At 34.5% G+C, this 21596-nt stretch overlaps 1 protein-coding gene across 6 annotated transcripts in view; it reads left to right on the top strand.

Annotated features, from left to right (window-relative positions):
• The window catches only part of LRBA (LPS responsive beige-like anchor protein), a 687888-nt gene that overhangs the window by 589468 nt on the left and 76824 nt on the right, over nucleotides 1-21596 (top strand). For all 6 annotated transcript variants that reach the window (XM_057725704.1, XM_057725703.1, XM_057725702.1 and 3 more), the window contains one exon: nucleotides 20848-21015. In XM_057725704.1, coding sequence (XP_057581687.1) covers nucleotides 20848-21015 — 168 coding nt within the window. The remainder of the gene's footprint in view (nucleotides 1-20847; nucleotides 21016-21596) is intronic.

Genomic DNA, 21596 nt, shown 5'->3' with positions numbered 1-21596 from the left:
AGAATATGGGCAGTATTTTAAGTTTTAAACTTTATAATATCTTGAGTGTTGATAAATGCAAACTATATTTTTATCCCACAAATATATAAAACAAGGTGTTTCTTTAAAATTATTTCTATATTTGTATGAAAGATTATAGTATTACTTAAGTTGTATATTCTTGGTTCTCTGCCCTCTACACTCTTTTGTACATACTCGTTTTCATACCTGTGTCTTCATTGGACTGGGAGATCCTCCAGAACAGGTACAAATGCCTCATTTATCTTTGTCCCACAGTGCCCAGCACAATACTCTGAACAATAATATGTAGTAGATGTTAGATAAATTAGTGGCTTGTCAGCTCATACTTTCCAGCCCACTCTGAAAAAGAAACTGATTATATTCATGCTGGGGTGTGCTTATATAAATAACATGGGGACTTCCTAGGTGGCACAGTGGGTAAGAATCCGCCTGCCAATGCAGGGGACACGGGTTCGAGCCCTGCCCCAGGAAGATACCACATGCTGCAGAGCAACTAAGCCCGTGCACCACAGCTGTTGAGGCTGCGCTCTGGAGCCCGTGAGCCACAACTGTTGAGCCCATGTGCTGCAACTACTGAAGCCCACACGCCTAGAGCCCATGCTCTGCAACAAGAGAGGCCACCGCAATGAGAAGGCCGCGCATCACAACGAAGAGTAGCCCCAGCTCACCGCAACTAGAGAAAGCCCGTGTGCAGCAATGAACACCCAACACAGCCAATAAAATAAATAAATAAATAAATTTATAAAATTAAATAAATAAATAATATGAAAAATAGGAATTTAATATTTATTAATGCATGTCACTCTGTAGGCTGTGGCACAGGTGCTAGGAATGAAGGCGCTGAAAATCCTTTGAGTAGGGCAACCATACTCCTAATGCTTCAAAAAGTAGCAGCGGAACCCTAACATGTCCTAATAACTGTCTTAGGCATGAGATCCAAAGATAAATGAGATGTGACTCACGTCCTTAAGTAACTTACAGCTCATTGGAGGAAAAGGCAGACATATAAACATCATTTTTTAAAATATAATAAATTTATTTTAGAGCAGTTTCAGGTTTATTAAAAAATTGAGCAGATCCTAAAGTTCAGCGTACACCCCTCACTCCTGTTCCCCCCAGTTCTTCCTGTTATTAACAGCTTGTAGTAGGTACATTTATTACAATTAATAAGCCAGTATTGATACATTTTTATTAACTAAAGTCTGTAGCTTACATCAGGGTTCACTTTTTGTGTTGTACATTCTGTGGGCTTTAACAAATGTATGATGACGTATGTTTGCCATTTCAATGCCCTAAAAATCCCCTGAGCACCACCTATTCATTCTTCCTCCTTTCCCCCCAACTCCACATTCAGGCAACCATTTATCTTATTATTGTCTCCTTAGTTTTTCCTTTTTGAGAATATCATACATTTGGAATATACAGTATGTAGCCTTTTCAGATTGGCTTCTTTCACTTAGCAATATACATTTAAGTTTCCTCCATGTTTTTTCATGGCTTAATAGCTCATTTCTTTTATTGAAGAATAATATTTCATTGTATGGGTGTACCACAGTTTATTCAGTTATTGAAGGACATCTTGGTTGCTTCCAAGTTGTAGCAATTATGAGTAAAATTGCTATAAACATTCATGGATAGGTCTTCACGTGGACATAAAATTTCAACTCATTTGGGTATATACCAAGGAGTGCAATTACTGGATCATATGGTATAAGTATATTTAGTTCATAAGAAACTGCCAAGCTGTCTTACACTAAACAGTGTTGCTCCACTAAACATTGTAAAATGTATTTTGGCAAGTTTTAAGATAGAGTTATTACAGTAGAGGTGTTCAGATAGAGGTATCATAGTTAATAGACATGAACACAGAAGAGTATCAAGGTAGAGCAGTCATGAGAAGTACACTGACAGCTCTGAAAAAAAAGCAGGGAGATCAGGAAAATATCAGCATCAAAACATGTAAAATGCATGTCTGAGGCTTGGAAGAAAATTCCAAAGGTAATAGTGGAAAATTTTTTTTAAAAGATGCTGCATCACTAATGCTCTTAAAGGCAGTGAGAACAGTATTGTGAGGAAGAACACAGAGTTAACAACTTCGAGTCAGGAAGTAATTCAGAAGAGCTGGACTCTGAAGCGTTTTATGAATAACCAATTAATTTTATTTATATTTTCTTTTTTACATATGTACAATACTATGTCTTAAACCATAGCAAGATCCTTTTTGATCCACCTCCCAGAATAATGGAAATAAAAACAAAAATAAACAAATGGGACCTAATGAAACTTAAAAGCTTTTGCACAGCAAAGGAAACCATAAACAAGACAAAAAGACAACCCTCAGAGTGGGAGAAAATATTTGTAAACGAAGCAACTGACAAAGGATTAATCTTCAAAATACACAAGCAGCTCATGCAGCTCAATATCAGAAAAACAAACAACCCAATCCAAAAATGGGCAGAAGACCTAAATAGACAGTTCTCCAAGGAAGACATACAGATGGCCAACAAACACATGAAACGATGCTCAACGTCACTAATCATTAGAGAAATGCAAATCAAAATCACAGTGAGGTATCACCTCACACCGGTCAGAATGGCCATCATCAGAAAATCTAGAAACAGTAAATGCTGGAGAGGGTGTGGAGAAAAGGGAACCCTCTTGCACTGTGGGTGGGACTGTAAAGTGATACAGCCACTGTGGAAAACAGTATGGAGGTTCCTTAAAAATCTAAAAATAGAACTCCCATATGACCCAGCAATCCCACTCCTGGGCATATACCCAGAGAAAACCATAATTCAAAGAGATACATGTACCACTGTGTTCATTGCAGCACTATTTACAATAGCCAGGACATGGAAGCAACCTAAATGTCCGTCAACAGATGATAAAGAAGGTGTGGCACATATATACAATGGAGTATTACTCAGCCATAAAAAGGAATGAAATTGAGTTATTTGTAGTGAGGTGGATGGACCTAGAGTCTGTCATAGTGACAGAGTGAAGTAAATCAGAAAGACAAAAGCAAATAGTGTATGCTAACTAATATATATGGAATCTAGAAAAATGGTACTGATGAATGCAGTGGCAGGCCAGGAATAGAGATGCAGACGTAGAGAATGGACTTGATGACACCAGGGGGAGGAGGAGAGGGGAAGCTGGGATGTAGTAAGAGAGTAGCATTGACATATACACACTGCCAGGTGTGAAGTAGATGGCTGGTGGGAAGCTGCTGCAGAGCATGGGGAGATCAGCTTGATGCTTTGTGAGGACCTGGAGAGGTGGGATGGGGCGGTTGGGAAGGGGGCTCGGGAGGGAGGAGATATGGGGATATGTGTGTACGTGTGGCTGGGTCGCTTTATTGTACAGCAGAAACTAGCACAATAGTGTGAAGCAATTATACTCCAATAAAGATAAAAAAAACCTATGTCTAAAAAGTCTGATAGCTCTTTCAATCAGTATAAAATTAAAATTCCGTATCATGTAGCGTTCTGGTATCATTATTTTGCAGCTCTTTTTATTTCTTAGCAATCCATGAAATAAAGGTTCACCTTACAGTCAAATGGAGTCTTAGGTTTATGTAATAAGTATATTTTACAAGGCATGATATGTTTATTAATGTTCAGTGGATCTCAACCAGAGGTCATTGTACACCTAGAGCTGCCACAGCAGTTTCTAAATGCTTTGAACCTAGATCTTTTACCTATAAAAAGACAACATGGGTTAAATTCTAGTTCCTGTGCTTTGGCTGAATTAGACCAGTGCCACTGATTATTTCATTCTAATCAGAAGGTCTGGCAGACATACATATATATATCTTCATCAGATGTATTTGTTAACCTTTGATTATTTGATGACTTTTCAAAACATGTCCATGGAAAAGAGAAACAATGAAATAATTTAAAAAAAAGACACTGAGATAATATTTCCTAAGGACATCTTCAATATGTAGTATTTTAATAATTTTAATTGCTTATTTTACACCAAGTAATACTTCCCTTTGGGTCTAAATTCAGTGTCTTCAAACAGCTACTCATCTGCTAGGAATATTGAGCCTTTTAACTAGCACTTATAAGATCTGACTCAAAGTTCCTTCATTTAAAAAAAAAGCCAGATTGCAGCAGTCGGCTCCTGAGTCCCCACCTCCTTATTCCCACACTCCATACACTGTCAGATATTTAAAAACTCACAAAAGTTAAATCTCTTTTTAGGCTACGTTTCAGTAGATCCAAATATGGGACACCAAAAGATGTCCATCCTGTTCACAAGAGTGAGAGGAAGAGAATTAGATAATGCAGTAATGTTTTTAGATGTGTACATAAGAAGCTCTTTTTAGAATATGTTTTTTAAATTATTTGACATCAGCGTGTATAAGTTAAACAGGGTTTGGTTTGTATTTTCTTCCTTCAGAACTGTCTTTTCAAGAAGGATGATAAAGTGAAATATAAACATCATAGAAGAAGTGAACTGGATTCTAAACATGTCACTGAGTTTTTTTTTTTTTTTAAACAAACAACAGATCATTGTTACCTTTAGTGAGGGTAGAATAATCCTCTCAGGTCATTACATAATGAAAAGTAGATTTTAAATGTTTTTATCTATTTGACAGAGTCCAAATGCTTCAGTAATGGTTCTTAGATATTGTTTAAACTTGAGCTTTTTTGTTAGACTATAAACCAGTACTCTGTATGTGCTTTCCAGACTGATACTGTGATGCAATATAGTAGATATAAATCAGCCTTGCATTTTTTTTAAAAAAAGATAGTTTAATGGACAATTTTGCTTTATAATTTTTATTTTCCGTTTTTAGAGAATTATCTGAGGTTTTTAATCTTTGTGTTTGAGTAGTAGTACTGATGGGAACATTTTCTGGAGCTCAGATAATGAACAGTGGGTTTTTCTGAAGGCAGGCAGTGACTTAAGAGCATTGTGATTCCTCTCTTCCACAAGAAGCCAGAATTGGGATCTTAGAGGAAGAAGCAGCAGAGGGTACTGGGAAAATCTGGAACCTGGCACCTTTGGAGACCTCAGGTCTCTTGAGTCACTGATGACTGACTTTGACAGACCACTCACTTTCCTTGTGTTGCTTTAAATCCTTTTAAATAGCACATAGTGGCCTTTTAAATACTACACTACATATATCTTAGTCTGTGCCTTTTTAGTGTTGCTGCTTCTAAAATTATAGAAAACAACCAAAGATAAAGTTTAGGGGTTATATTGATAAAATACATCTGCTTATGTTCCCTTTGTTGATATTAAAGTCATTGTCAGTATTTATAAGTAGAATATTCTTCATACAAGAAATGTGAAAGAATTAGCTAAAACATTTGGGTAGACATTTACCCCTCTCTCTGTGCTTTTTATTGGAATGCGTGGCTAAAAATGGTTTAGGGTATAAGCAAATTACTTCATTTTGATTCTAGATGCTGAGCTCCTAATGGCTTTTAAATTTATACAGTTTTTGTTTAGCTGTCAAAACATTTAATTATATCATGCCCAAAGGTGTAAAGCTGTCAAATAAATCCGAGTCTAGGCATAAACATTTGCGAAGTTACATGTGCTACTACACCGTAGTTGTTCCTGGGCAGCTTGTGAACCTGTTTGGGGCGGGGGGGGGGGGGGGGGGGGGGGAGGGGCGTCGAGGAACATTAACTCAGCAGGTACAGAGCAACATTGGCCCAATGAATTGATGATTACTTGTAAAACAGCAGGTAGTAATGCCCCCAGTCTTTGTAATTCCCCTCTTTGTAAAATAAAGCAGACTAAAGAGTGTGGTGGATTCTTTGGCTCAATTTGCACTGTAAGAAAGCTGTCTTTTTGCAAAAAAAATATGTGTTGTATTTTTTCTTTCCTTGCCTTAACATTATTCTTTTTTTTTGTTTTCTCTTCAAAAGCAAATGTACACCATTGTACTTTATATCCTTCTCCTTTACTCAAGGGTCTCTTGCTAGAGGAAGAATGATCCCAATGGACTTTATAAAGGAAGTATTGACATTGATCAACAATTACTATAAGTTTAAAGTTTTCTGTGTAAAATAATTTTTCCAGCTTTATTGAGTATGATTGAGAAATAAAAATTGTATATGTTTAAGATGTACATGTGATGTAAAATATGTGTCAAGAAAGGAAAGTTTACAATTTTTAAAAATTATTCTTATTTGGTTATTTTGTAAATAACAATTTTTGGTATTTGATGACATTATTTGGAGGTAGATTGTTAGCATAAGTACTAATGCAGACTTCACTAATGCAGAATTCACTAAGAGGTAGGGGAGTAAAGTAAATTAGTTCTACTTTGAAGCTTTTATTTTCTTCCCCTTTCAAAATGAATGGGAAGGCCCTTGAATGCAAGCTGCTTTTCATTAGTGCTACCAAATACCTACTTGAAAGAGTTGAGTTCTAACTGAACACCCACACAAGAGAAAGGGAAAGCTTCCTTTTTCTACTGGAGGACCATCAGCTAAATAGCTCTTGGCTTCTCTTTTCCAATCAGGTGGTTTCACATCAGAGTTAATTACTCCAGTCATTTATTCTAATCACCCTCCTCTTATGGCTAGCTGCATTCTGTCATGGGGTGGCATCGTTTGAAGCCAGTTAAGTTTGAAAACCACTGCAGGGTACTTGAGGCTCATTAGTGAGGCCTATCCATGCCTGGCTTTGGATTTGCTCCCTGATTAACTCTGGGTCGCTCCGCCTTGCTCCCTCCCCCCGCCATCCCCCAGCCCCCACTCCTCGGTGCAGTTGCTCTAAAGAGGAGTGTTTCAGTTAACTCTTGCCTTGCTGTTTGTCTTTTCACCTGCATATTTACAAAAAATTTAAATGCTCATATTGCTAATAAAGTATTTGATAGATTCTGACCTTATAACTGCATCCTTTGAGCTGAATTTAACTGAAGCGGTAGACATTCTATAAAGAAGAGTTATATTTTTGAACAACAAAGGAGGAAAATGGTGGTCTCTCAGAATGAATACATCTATGTCCCTGATCCAATTCTCCTAACCTAATAAAGGTAGTGGTTCCAGCTCTGATTTTATAGTCTTCTAGTGTGTCTTACCGGCTTATAGCAGTTACCTGAAAAGCTTAAAAAATGTCTCAAAACAGTTTTATGTTTGACGTTTTTATTATTATAGTAGTTTAATTTAAAGGTGTTTGCCAGGTGGCACATTTAAGAGAGATTAAAATCACATAGACAAATAATATTTGTGCTATACTTTTTAAAAAATAAAAGAAAAATATGTAATCAGTGCCCTCGGTAGTTTGAGAGTGTTATTACATGAAAGTATTTAAAACATTTTCTAAAAATTAACAAAAACATACATTGAATTTGGTGTTAATTGAAAGTGTTTATTTAAATAGGAAATGAGAGAAATTTTCTCCTTTCTTTTTGCACAGGAGTTTGATTTAAAGAAATCAAATAGTTTATGTGTCAAAACAAAATATGATACACATTAAAATATATGAAATCACATTTTTAAAGTTGCTAATGTTCACGGTGGTTCAGAAATTAGCAGAATGAACTCTTATTGGTTAATTCTCAGTCCAAAATAGTTTAATGGATTGCTTCTTTATTAAGGGCCTTTGGACTTAGCAATTAACAAATATGTTGGTATTCTCTGTCTTGCTCTAAAGGCTGATTTTTTTATTTTATTTATTTTTTAATTTTTTATTTTTAATTTTATTTAATTTTGGCTGCGTTGGATCTTCATTGCTGCATGTGGGCTTTCTCTAGTTGTGGTGAGTGGGGGCTACTTCTCTCTGTGGTGCCATGGCTTCCCTTGTTGCGGAGCACAGGCTCTAGGGCATGAAGGCTTCAGTAGTTGTGGTGCACGGGCTCAGTAGTTGTGGCAAGTGGGCTCTGGAGTGCAGGCTCAGTATTTGTGATGCCCAGGCCTAGTTGCTCTGTGGGATGTGGCATTTTCCCAGACCAGGGATTGAACCCATGTCCCCTGCATTGGCAGGCAGTTTCCCAACCACTGTGCCACCAGGAAAGTCCTAAAGGCCGATTTTTTAAACTCAATTTTTAAAATCTCCTAATGAATATACAAAATTAGTGAAAAAGAGGCCTAGAATATAACTTCTTATTTAGCTCTATAAGTATTTATTGAGTGTTTACTATGTTCTCAGTTCCAAGGATGAGATATAATCTCTGCCTTCCAGGAATTCAGCTACTAGTGAGGAAGGTAGAAAAATACACTGTAATACATGGTGAAAGCTTTAGTTTTGAAAGGCAGGTGTAAAAGTGAAAACCAGTTGAAAGAACAATAAAATCTGTAAATAAAGCCTTCGGGTCGATATGGCACATCAGATTTAGTGTCTACTCAGCAACACTTAACACTAATGTAACCAAACGGTATATGTGAAACCCATTAAAAATAATTCTTGGTGTGAAATGGCTCCATATTGTTTAGAATTTTCATAATGCTGCATTGGCATATACCATTCTGTTTCAGAATTTTTCAAAAAGGTGTGTACTAACATGGCTTTAGGAGTTAGATCTGGGTTCAGGTTGCAACTCTGACCTTTACTAGCTGTGTGACATTAGTGTATTTACTTAGCATTCTTAGCCTCATTTGTAAAACAATTTTTTAAAATATAGTGCTTATCTCATAGGATTACTGTGAAGATTAAATGAAATAATCCGTATAAGACATTTAGCATAACATTGGGCACATTATAAGCAGTCACTAAATGTTAAGTGCTAATGTTATTGTTATTGTAGTGTTGTTTAGTTGGTCAGTGAATTTCTTCCAGGTTGACCTTCAGGTGATTTTTCTTGCATAATATGTTGTCTTTCTAGAGCCTTTGTCAAGTTTATGAATGACGTTATTTGCATCCATCTTCCTGACATTGTTCAAGAGAAAATAAAATATGAAAGATAATACTGTAATGTCCACTTCACTTTTTCGTTTTTCTGTGTAATCAGCCTACCCTAAATTCGATTGTATGGTTAACAAACTGTAGACAAATCATTTGTAATGGCTAGTAATCACAGAAATTCTTCAAATTTTCTAAAACTCTGCCAAATTAGCACAGTATCAACTGGATAAAGTTTCTGTGGTCAATTTCATGCCTCCTATGCAATGCTTTAAGATCATAGTCCCTCAGCATAGACGCTGAATTGTGCTAAATCACAAGAATTTCTTAAATGCCATTCATTCATTCAACAGACATTTATTAGAGGCCTACTGGGTAATTAGATCTGTGATCACAAAATTGGAAGAATATGACACCTGCCCTTTGGGGCTGTCATTATGAAGATCAAACAGACGTGGCAGTAACTAATTAGAGAAATAGATTAAGTGATGTGTTTATTTTTTCATCCAACAAATATTTTGTGAGTGCCTACTACTTGTTAGTCTTTGGGAACACAGCAGTGAGAAAGATAGCATAGCGCCTGCCCTTTTGCACCATATTGTTTAGTGAGGGAGGTGAATAATAAATAAGAAAATAAATAAATATATAACTTGTGATAATATATAACAAATAATATAATATTTGTGGTATGTACCATGAAGGAAAAGCACCGGCTACCATGAAAGCATTTAATATTTGTTTGTGTGTCTATACTTTTTAATATTAATTTTTATTGAGATATAATTAACATATAACATTATATTGCAGTTGTACAACAGAATGATTCAGTGTTTGTATATTTGTGAAATGATAAGTCTAGTTAACAGCTGTCACCATACAGAGTTATAATTGTTTTTTTCTTCACTCCAAAACCAAAGGGAAATGCCTTATTTTGCTTCCTTGGGAAGGTTGGGCAAGGCTTAACCAAGGAAACTGCGTTTGATCTTAGTCTTAGAATGAGTAGTAGTTTGCCAGGGAGGGAGCAAGATGATGGAAAGGGCCTTACAGAGATACAGAGCAGTGTGAACAAAGATCTTGATGTTACTTCAGGACAATATGTGCGCTCAGCTTAACCCAGAAGGTAGAGTGCAGAATGTGTGTATGAGACCTGGGAGTGATACCTGTGGAGAGAGAAGACTGGAGGCAGATTATGTGAACAAACCTTAATGTGTTGTAAATCAGATGGACTTTTTTCTTTGGGGTAGTGGTGCCCAAAAGGTGGTTGCCAGACCAGGAGCATCCGTCTTACCTGAGAACTTGTTAAAAAGGCAAATCTTGGGCTGGCTCCAGACCTACAGAAACAGAAACTCTGTGGGTGGGAACCCAGCAGTCTGTTTTAACAAGTCCTCCAGGTGATTAGTGGTTGTTTAAGTTGGAGAGCTACTACTTTAGAGAAAGAACCATTGAAAAGTTTTAAGGAGAATCAGTCAGGTTTTGGATAGGAATTGAATGGGGAGAGGGGATTTTAGAGAGAGAGAACAGTTTGGATGGTGCTAGAATAATTGAGCCAAGAAATAATGAAGCGTGGAACTAAACATAGTCACCGTGGAAGGAAAACAAAGAACGAATTTGAAAGATGCTTTAGAGGCACCTTATCTGAGTAGATAATGTTTTGGAGGGAGAGGAAAAAGGAGCAGTCAGGATGACCGCCCCATTTCTGAATTGGCCGAGTGGTTGAAGGTCTCCTTCCATAATCAGGAAAGCAAGCAAGAAAGCAAGTTTAAGAGGAAAAATTCTTCTTTTTTTTTTTTTTGGTACGTTAGGTTTAAGTTACCTGAGGCAGAGCAAAAGAAAGTAGTCTAATTTGACATTTTGGACTTGAAACTCTGGAGATGGTCATAATAGTCGGTTGAGGTAGTTGAAATCTGGCTCATCCGGTCTGAGTTATATCAGAAACAAGGACCTGGGACTGAGTCGTGAGGAGAACAAACACTGAAGATGTCAACAGAGGAAAAAGACCTTCCATTAAGAAGTGAGAAGGAGAATCAGAAATGTAGAAAGAAAATCTGGAGAGTTGTTATCAAGGAAGCTTAGAGAAGATAGAGTTAGAAAGGTAAATGCCATAATGCAGAGGTGAAGCAATTAGCACCCATAGGACTCAGACAGATGGAGACAGCAGAAGCATTTTGGGCGGCGTAGCTATAACAGAAAGACGAAAGATTAGTTAGGAAGTGAAAGTGAGGCAAGGACGCATAAATAACAAATGTACCTGAATCTTTCAAAAGGTTTAAATTGTTGATGTCATATTTCCTGTGTATTCATGGCTACATAAAAATAATTAAACAAGACTGATCCTATTTACTAGTCCTTATTCTATTGATAATTCAGAAAGAATCAGACCTACAATTTATTGTGATTTAAAGAATCATAGACAGTTATTATAGATGTTCTGGGATTTCTAAGAGTGGGTAAACAGGCTGGTTTCATCTGCTGCTAAAATGAGGTGATTTTTGTGAGGTTTATGAATGCATCGTGTTGTCTGTAGATTTCAGTGTTGTCTATAGATTTCATATATCTGACTTTCAGCAAACATTGTTTCCTATACTAAATTGTAGTCTGTGGCTGTATTTTAGTTCTTAAAGTACATAGGTGATACAGCTGAGTAATAATATGTAAGAATTCTAACGAAGGACTTTTAAGGATGGAGAGTTTACAGATGACATTGTAGTTGGTAAAATTAGCCCTTTATTGTTAGAGCAGTCACAGTGCAATGTTTTGAATGCTGCCACATTTCTTCAGATGTTTGTACATGGCTGAAGAATATACATTGCAGAATATTATGTCTGTTCCACAAGTGAAGATATTATGTTTCTGCTGTCGTGTCCTAAGATATAGCCACTCTTCGTGGCACTGAGAATTGTAATGACCACTTCAAAACTGCTTCAAGGTCATCTTATAGTCTGCTGCAGGTGTTTTGTGCTTTGTAAGCTTTATTTTCAGTAGGAGAAGCTGAATTTTTTTGTGTTAAATATTGTTAATCCCTGAATTCTTATATTAAAATGCTATAAAAATCTGAATGCGGATTCAGTATTTGGAACTGAATAAAGCTTTTCTGCCCAATATTTTAACCACTAGTCATGTGTAACTGTTGATCACTTGAAATGTGGCTAGTCTGAGTTGAGATGTGCTGTATGTTGTAATTGTAAAATGTATACCAGATTTCTAATATTTAATACAAAATAATTTTATATTGATTATATGTTTAAATGATATTTTTGATTAAATATATTAAAGTTAATTTTTCCTATTTTTTAAAATGTGGCTACTAGAACATTTTAAACTACATATCTGGCTCACATTATATTCTGACTGGACATTACTGGTATAAAGTCTGGTAGTTATTTTGTTACCCAGAATTTTTTGGCTCAGATATCTCAGTCTTGAACATGAACATATTTTAATATTGGAACAGTATACAAATTTCTGTTATAGTTAGTAGATTTAGATCCAAGAAGGGCTTAGGGTTAAATTCAATTCTATAAAAGAAAGTTCAAAATATTAATACTAAGTTCAAAACTGAATTAATCTTCTACCACATAACTGTTCCTTCTTCAATATGATCAAGGTCCAAACTTGAAATCTTGGTGTCATCTGTCACCTCTCACATTGGTAATCAGTTGGTGGTATAAGTAATAACTTATATCTTAAATCTTTCTGAAATATGTCCCCTCTTCTTCACTCCCACTGCTACTTTCTTGATTGGGATTCTCAGTACCTCTCACATAAGCTATTATAATCATCTTAGAGATGAATTTTGCCTCCCTACCCTCCCTCCAAAGGGATATCTGATCTCATTAGCCCTAGAATCTAGCATAGAACAGAACTTATAGTAAGCACTCAATAGAGGTTTGTTGACTGAATGGATGACAGAGCTGCTGATATTAATCAAAAGTTGCAGAATGAAAAAAGACTTTTAGCCCTACGTAATGTACAATTGGACACACAAAGTAAGTGCAGATGTAATTCTCTGGCTGAACTTGTCAGTGCTTTAAAAAATATTCAACATTTGCATTCATGTTCTTTACTTCAAGTTTTTCTTTATTGGATATTCTTGGAAGTAGTGATATAGTAAGTGTTCTGTTTTGCCAAGGATTTTGATTTGCCAAAATAAGTTTATGGCAGTCAGTCCAGAGAATCATTGGTGCCATGAAGACAGCTCCTTGTTTTTATCTGGAGTCCCTGTGGGATTAAACTACATCTGGCAATAAGTAGAGATTCTGGTCTGGCCATCTTCAAAGGCAAGACACTGCTAGTATTATCAGATCTATGTGGATAAGCAAATGGGAAGGGATTACATTTTTTTTGGTTTTGTTTTCCTTCTTTTAATACCTGACTATAAAATCAAAACTTCCAGCAGTTCTTACAGCACATTAATACATTTTTCTATGGTTGTTGAAGAGGAACCCTGTTCTTTTTTTCTATACCTAGGCAGATAACTAAGAATTTTAGATTAGCATTTTATTTACTTAAGCATATATTTTTATAACTAGTTTATCTTAGAGAGCGTAACAGCAGTTTACAATGCCCAAGATTAATTTTCTAGGGATAATTTACTAATTCTTTTTAAAGGGTTGAGCATTTAGTACAGTGGTTTAAAACATTTTAACATCTGTATGTACTTGGATGTCGTGATTGGCATTTGGAGGCTTCGGTTGCCATTTATCTATGTGAGGTTTATCTAGAATTTCTTTCTGAGGAAACTCTTGAATCTGTCTTAGGGAAGACCACTACCCCTTCCCAGTGAAGGTGGGCTTGCCTTCCACAGAGACTTGTTTGTGTCTTTCTCTTCACAATTTAAAGAGGTTATTAGACCTGTGACTCAGTTTAGCTGCTGTTGAAGCATGTGGCTCTACATTTACTGACAAAATAAAATGGCTGCATTCCAGGTACTTGTCATGGAATGTAATCTAGAATTTACCCTTCAAAGCCTCACCTAAGAGAAATAATGTTTATGCAGGATTGCCTGAAGAATATGTAGTCTCTCCATTTGTCCATACTTTAAATCTATCCCAGGGTTAAGTCAGTCCCTCTGAGAGTCACATACCTGGATTCCATCATATTGCCAAGGGAGGAATTTCTTATCTTAGGAATAGAAATAATGTGTTTTTTTAGGCCATCTGGTTTGTTTTTACATTATAGTCACTTTTGACTCTTGTAAGTGTTCGTGTTTCTTTCTTTATGTTGCCTGCTAGAAAGCTTAATGTCAAGTACATGGCACACCTCTAACAGGTCTATAGAATTTCATGGCATAATTTTTATGTGCTTGTTATCCTTATTTTTGCATTGTCTTCTCTTATGTTAAAGTTATTTTATCTTGATGCATATGCATTATTGTAAGCTCTACGAATTGTTTTCTGAACGAGGGCAGGCAAAATGCAAACAAATAGTAAAACAGAGGGTTATATCTATCCTTTAATTATAGTTCTCTATCGTTCCTTATTAGATTTTTTTAAAAAGCTCCATCTCTCTCTGTGTATTATACTATAACTAGTTTAACATATCTGTATATTGTGAATTCCTAGATTTTAGATTAAGAGTGACCTAAGGTTGAAATGTTAATTAAATGTTTTAATGTTCTGTAGCTCTAAAGAAAATAGTTGGATAAAATGTCAGCATATAGGACTATTTGAAACATTAGAAAAAAATCATCTCTCTGAAAAGGAGGGTAATTGTACAAGTTTGCCTAATCCTTTTGATCTTGGCACACAGCAATACAGACTTCAGCTGAGATTAAAACTATGAATTTCAAAGGAAACATGGCCTTCAGTGTGTAAAATATATAACAGCTGGTTGACTACTCCATTTAAAACTACACAATAACAATCGTAGACAGAATGAGTCTCCTGCCAAAAGATGCACGAGGGCTTGATGGTTATATCAAGATATGATACTAACTCACACTTTTCTTTAGTAATGGTTTAAATGTAGAAATGAAGTGTGCTGCTAGCTCCAAAATCTCTCTTCTGCCCCACAGTTCAAGGGCAGTTTAGAAGTACAGCACTCCTTTAGTGATTTCTCTATCTGCCTTTCAGTGTGTTGTTGACTGAATTTCATTTTTTAAACTGTCAGATATAATTTTTATTCTTAGCATCCCACAATTTTTTTCTAGATCCTTGATCCTCCTTTTTTCCCCCTTTGGCATTCACGAATTATTGTTCTTAATGTCACAGCTTCACACATATTTTTAAACCCCCAAAGTTAAACTTTTCTTTGTAAATAATATAAAATTTGTTTCACATTTTTGTTACGTATTTATATTAAGGTAAGTATCTGAATTCTGAAGTATTTTTGTGATGTGTTTGTAATCAATATGGGAGAATGTTAATTAAGCTCATGCTAGTAGATTATAGTTCATCAAATACTTCAGTGTTTCACCTGAACAAGTAATCCTTAAATAGGTTAATTAATGCATTCTTTTAAAAAAATGAGAATTAATGTGGATTTGTCACATCTGGAAAAATCCCATTTGGAAAGCATATTTACATTCTGAATTTGTATCCATCCAAATATGAAAAAAAAATGTTGGTTTTTCTGTGACCTTTGTTTCTTGAAAAAATTGATGTAACAGCAATTTTTCTTTTCCAGTTTTTCAGTCTCTTTAAAAAAAGGAAATTATAGGTAAATAAAAAATTTTCTGAAGTTACTTGGATTCATCACAAATTCAGAGCCAGCATTTAAGGAGTTAATGTATCTTATTAGGGGGACAGGAAATCTGGCAACTATTGCAGAAACTAGACCTAATGGTGCACACAAACAATTTGTCAGTCTTCTTAAATGTGAATAGCTTTCCGCAAAGTGGCTGCTCTTGCTTTGTTTGAACAGGCTAAACTTTTCCTTTTTGGACTTTAAATCTTAGAAGTGAAATGTGATCCACATATTCAATCAAAATCATTTAATTCAAAGCATATTTTGATTGGAACAAAGTTGACATGGAAAGAAACTCTAGAATAAAAAAGTTGAAAGGACTTTATATCATATATTTAGCAGGAAAATTTGAAACAGTTCTAATTAGGCTGAAAAAAACAGCTTTCTTCAATGTAAATTACAAAGGTCATATATCAATGTTAAGGAAACATTACCACTAGTGTTTGAAATCCAGCACATGCAAACATAACAGACCAGTTCATTTTAAATCTGTGTGTGTGTGTGTGTGTGTGTGTGTGTGTTATAAGAAGGCCTTATTACATGTATTTCAAATGAAAAATACTTAAAATTCCAAGTTCATAATGTATGTATATTACATTTTTGCCAATCCAAACATTAACTCCTTTGAAACTTATTACTATCTATACTCAAATGAAGACTCTTAAGTATATATACAAAAGGTTACAAAACTAATTTTTATACTCTTTTCCATTAAAATATGATTAAATTCATCTTATAATTAAATGCATATCAAGTCAAGACAGTGATTTTTCTTATTTGAAACTTATAGGTATGGCATTTTGTATCTTGGAACTGAATTGGGCCTTCTCAAAGCCTGGGAATGGAAGTAGTGGTATAGGGGTGCAGAAATGTGTATCTGGGCTGCACAAACCTATTTTTTTCTGGTTATATAATTATTTCTGTACTTACAAGTTTGTAACTAATATTTGGTCTACTTACTTGATTTTTTATAAAAATTATTTATCCTATAGAGATCAGTAGCTTTTATTTAGTTAATTTTTAAAAATGGCGTGGCGTGAAAAGATTTAGCAAAAGTGCAACTAAATATTAGCATTAATCTGGGACTTACAAGTATGAGAAATACACATAATACACAATTAAGGTTTCCTGGTCTTGAAGTAAAGAATTATCTAATAATTTCTTTTGTTAATTGAAATTGGTTTTCTTGATTTTACATAATTTTTACATTAGAGAAAATATGATTTTTTGGACATAAAAGAAAATTGCTAGCGTAGTTCTAAAGCATGCATAGGTTAGCAAACGTGATTAATGCTTTTTATTTTAGAATTTTTATTCTCAAATAGCTTAGAATTTCTTGGAAAAAGCAAATGATTTCTACATAAGTTATCATATTATTTGACTCCACTGTAAGAGGCAAGAATAGTTTTATGTAACATTTTTTATCAATAAATAATTCATCCCCTTAATGGGTTAGTTTCAGGAAAACATAGATTGCAATCTTTCAGTGAGATTTATTGTTAGACACATATTCATATATGTTATAATTATTTCTGACACAGGGCTACACAAATGAGTTATTTATGAATAATTTACTATTTTCTTTATAATATTAAACCTTTAATTTGTTGATGTTCTGCATGTGGACCAAACAAATGAAAGTTACTAATGTGTTTGTATTTGACATCTGTATACTGTACTTCTTAGCATATCTCAAGTGTTTTAGTCTCTGCTTAATAGATCTCATTAAAAAAACAGATATCAGCCCCAAGACAGTTTGTCAGGACTAATATGAGTCCCCCTGGATTGGACTGACAATTCGTGTGAGGCTTCATGTGATAGTCCTTTCATAGTCTTATTTGAACCTTAACAATTGAACATTAGTCACTGATTTATTTTATAATAACTCAGATGAGTTGAATATTATTGTATTGTGTTGGACATTTTAGTGGATTTTCTTTTTCACAAATTTTACTCAGAGCACACATTGGATGTAAATGATGTATCTAGCCTGCTAGGGGAGTACTAACAATTGATTGGTTAGGTTTGAGAGCAGCATGGGAAGAATGTTACTATCCCCTAGCTGCAAACCGTATTTAACTCTAGTCTTAATGAGGACTGTCTGTCCTGAAGGCTTTGAAAAATCTCAGATGCTTAACATTCCACTGGCATGTTTTTATTTTTTTGTGACTAAAAATGTGCATATAAATAAGTATTTATATAAAGAGTATTTTTAAAAATCTTAACATATGAAAGGGAGATTAAAGAATTTTTGATTTAAAAAAACTCAAAAACAGAAGTTATAAAATGTATACCCAGGGTTTTCCATTTTGAATTGTTTGTATATTTTTACCCTCAATAATTTCCTCCTGCTTGTCCTTACCTCTTCCATCAAGTCTTTAGCAAGTGCATTTGTTTATTATCGTGTATATACTTTTGGTTAGGCAATTTCCATTCACTGGTATCAAAAAGGTGTTAAAGTCCTGAACTGACTTTGTATTGAAATAATTTTTAAACTTTTGGGAATTCCTATATATCCATGGCAGTTGTTCTTATGGGTCCCTTTTTAAAACTCTGATATATTGCAAGAAATGATTGAAGACTGCTGAGATTTTTAGTTTAGTTTTTTTAAATGTACTTAAAGTTTATTCATCGAAGTAACATGTTTATTATCCTCTGGAATAGATTTTGCCAATAATTTGGTGAATTACTGGTTAACAACCCCTTAAGGACTGACCGAGCATAACAGGGTAAGGGGAGGCCTGAACCATGGCACTATCGCCACTTCTGCACGTGTGTTTGTGGCATAATGTGAGCATAGTGTCTGTCATTTCAGCATTTTGGCTTAACATTTTGATGTGGTGTCAAGATGCAAAGGTTTGAGCATCTAAATCTAACCAACTTCACCATTTTGAGTGTGCAGAAAGAAGTAATCAACATTAGAAAGACTCACAATTCTTTGTTTGATGACACATAAAATAAAATTGCCCTAGTTTTTAGAGCTTTAATATTGAGAAAATTCATTTGTACTTCGTCATTTTGCTGAGCCTTCTGGAATTTTATAGTCTCAAATCACAACACCACGGACACTCAAGAGACTCCTGACTGTTTTATCTTATTAAACAATTTTGAAATCATTAATTTTTAATTAGCTTAGATGCAGGGTTTCTTTTTATCGTTTCAATAGTGTGTGTATATGAACTAAACGTTTTTTATTTAAACTACTGGCGAGAGTATTATTTACATAAATAAGTGTAGGTTCTTTCTTAGAATACATACTGTGAGCTTGTTTCATAGTCATACATTTTTGTGGACTCAGAGATATTACATGCTAATCTATTATAGTACAGCTTTTCAGCAGTTTATTAACTCAGATTTTGAACAACAACTAAAAGGGATGTAAGCTCAAAGATATGTATAGGTCCTTCCCTGATTGAAAGTTCTAATTAAGTGAATTGGAGAAAATTAACTGAAATTAGCTGTCAGAAAGTCACATTTAAATGAGTGATGAGCTAGTCTGGCAGTAAACATTTAAATGATATAAATTGCCATTTAAGTGTATGGTTTAATGTTTGTCATGCATTAATGTGACATGAGACTGCAGTGACAATCAAGCAGCTTGCTCTAATTTGAACATATTTAGGGCTTTTGTGTAGAGTGCGCTGCACACAAATTAAGACAATTGCTGTTTTTATGTGTCACTTTAAACATGTCCTCCACCACCACCCCCCTACCCCCATCACTACCCAAGGCCTAAGTTAATGAAACAAACGTATCATTTTGTGTGTGCAACTTGCATTAATAGTTCCTGGATTTTCAGATTAATTTTAAATCCATGTGCTTAAAATAGGAATTTGCTGAAAGTTATTACAAGCCCTTCTCTTCTTATTTCAAATAAAATATAAAGCAGTTTTGTGTTCTCTTAGCTGTTTACTAAATTTATAAATATAATAAATTTTATAAGAGATGTTTTAAACAGTAACTTTTACAATTGAAACTGGCTAAATATTTTTTAGGCATATTTCAATTCAGGTATACTTTGAAATATGAGAATTGCCTAGACTTTTATTTACAGAATTAGTTTTTACACTTTATGATATGTGATATATTATGAAGCCATGTTAAATATTATTAGTTAAAGAAAATATATTATTTGAATTTAGCCCTAAATGATTTTCTTATTCATAGGCAGTTGTTTTAATAAAGCACATATCTACACAGGTGTACACCTGTGAACTAATAGGAACGTCTTTTGTCACAAGATGATTTATATCTTACTGGTTGCATGCTATAGAAGTTAGTCAATTGTGTTTTAAAACCAGCAGATTTCTTTTTATGTTGATAACGTAGCAGCAAGTCACACCAAAAATACATCACAATCATACACTTATGACTCTAAAGATAAGATTTCAATGAGATACATTACCAGATATAACTTGATGTGCTTCAAATTAAGCTCCAGAGCTTGAGTTTGAGAGCTCTGTGATTTGAATAACATTATTTATTGATAGACTAGTCCATAATGCTAAGCTTTTATGTTGGAATAATTTTTAAGAACATTAATAAGTATGAATACTTTTCTTTTAAAAAGTCTCTGTTCATTAAAACTCTTCAGGATTTTTCATTTTATTAAGTTCAGCAAATACTTATTGGTACCTATTGTGTTTTAGGTACAGTGCTTGTAACTGGGAATGGCATGATGAATTGGAAGTGGATTTTGAACCTAACGTTTCTACTGAAAACTTATGTTCATTATTAATTGGACACTATTATGTTAATAACATCAAATATTCGGTCTAATTTGATATTAATATGTAGAATAATAATTCAGTAATTATAAGTATCCCTCCTAAGATCTAATTTGTTGGCATAAAAACTCAGTTGAAATAACTAAATAATTTGGTTACAGTTGTTGTAGTAGACAACAAAATGCTTTAATTCTAGAAAAATTATAAATATTTCAAGTGAACAGTCAGTATTTAATATTTTCACATTTGCTATCCAAAAGTAACCTTTACATTGTATGACCTCCTTTCTTTAAAACGTAAATTGAATACCTGTCAGGCCCTGAGTTACCAACGTGACCAAGATAGACCCAGTCCCTGTCCTCACAGTACTTACGGTACAAGTAGACTAATACTGAAATATAAGCAATCCATTGTAATTCAGTGTGACAAGTGCTACAAAGTCTCTAACTGTAAAAAAGGAGAACAAATTCTGGTGGAAAGTAGGACATCAGAGTGTCTGTTCACAGTCAATTTAGAGGTAAACTTTACTGCTTGTTCTAAATTTCTCTATATATCTCTAAAATAGAGTTCAGCATAATAATAAGATCTACACCTTTTTTTTCAGGCTCTGGAGAGTGAATTTGTTTCCTGCCAGCTTCACCAATGGATTGATCTCATTTTTGGCTATAAACAGCAAGGGCCGGAGGCTGTTCGAGCCCTCAATGTGTTTTATTACCTGACCTATGAAGGAGCTGTCAATCTGAATTCAATAACTGATCCTGTATTGAGAGAGGTAAGTTATCTGACTGGGTCTAACAGGTATCTCTAGACCAGACGCTATTAGATCTTCTCCATGCTTTCGTTTTACTGATAATGAAACTGAAACCGGATGGGTAAAAAAGTGCCCTAAGCAGGATAACCTTTCAGTTAGTGACCTAGTTGGGATTTGAACCCAGAGCTTCCCTCCAACAAAATGTTTGACTCAGTATAAAATGAGAGCTTTTTCAATTTGAACCCATTAAGGAATCAATCATATTTACAATTTTTATAACTTTAAAGTCTACTCACTAATTTAAAGAACCAGGAAAATAATAATTCATTATAGAAATAAGATTATAAGCATAAACCTATTTAAATGTGATAAAACACATATTTATATCTGATACAAAAGTACATATATAACCGGATTGAAGTTAATAGTAAGAATGAAGTCTGTAACTTTCCTACATCATCAAACTTGGTGCTGGACGTTACTGAGAATTGTTTTATCTTTGTCATTGATTTTCTTAAGTAAAACACTCAAAACATGGTTTTGACAAATACAGTATTCACCGAAAGGTCTGTATATAGCCTTGCTTTTTTTTTTTCAAGGTA

Source organism: Hippopotamus amphibius, chromosome 3 (assembly GCF_030028045.1).
Source record: "Hippopotamus amphibius kiboko isolate mHipAmp2 chromosome 3, mHipAmp2.hap2, whole genome shotgun sequence".
Classification (NCBI taxonomy): domain Eukaryota; kingdom Metazoa; phylum Chordata; class Mammalia; order Artiodactyla; family Hippopotamidae; genus Hippopotamus; species Hippopotamus amphibius.
Note: the sequence above shows the minus strand (reverse complement) of the source record. Positions and strands in the feature narration are given on the sequence as shown.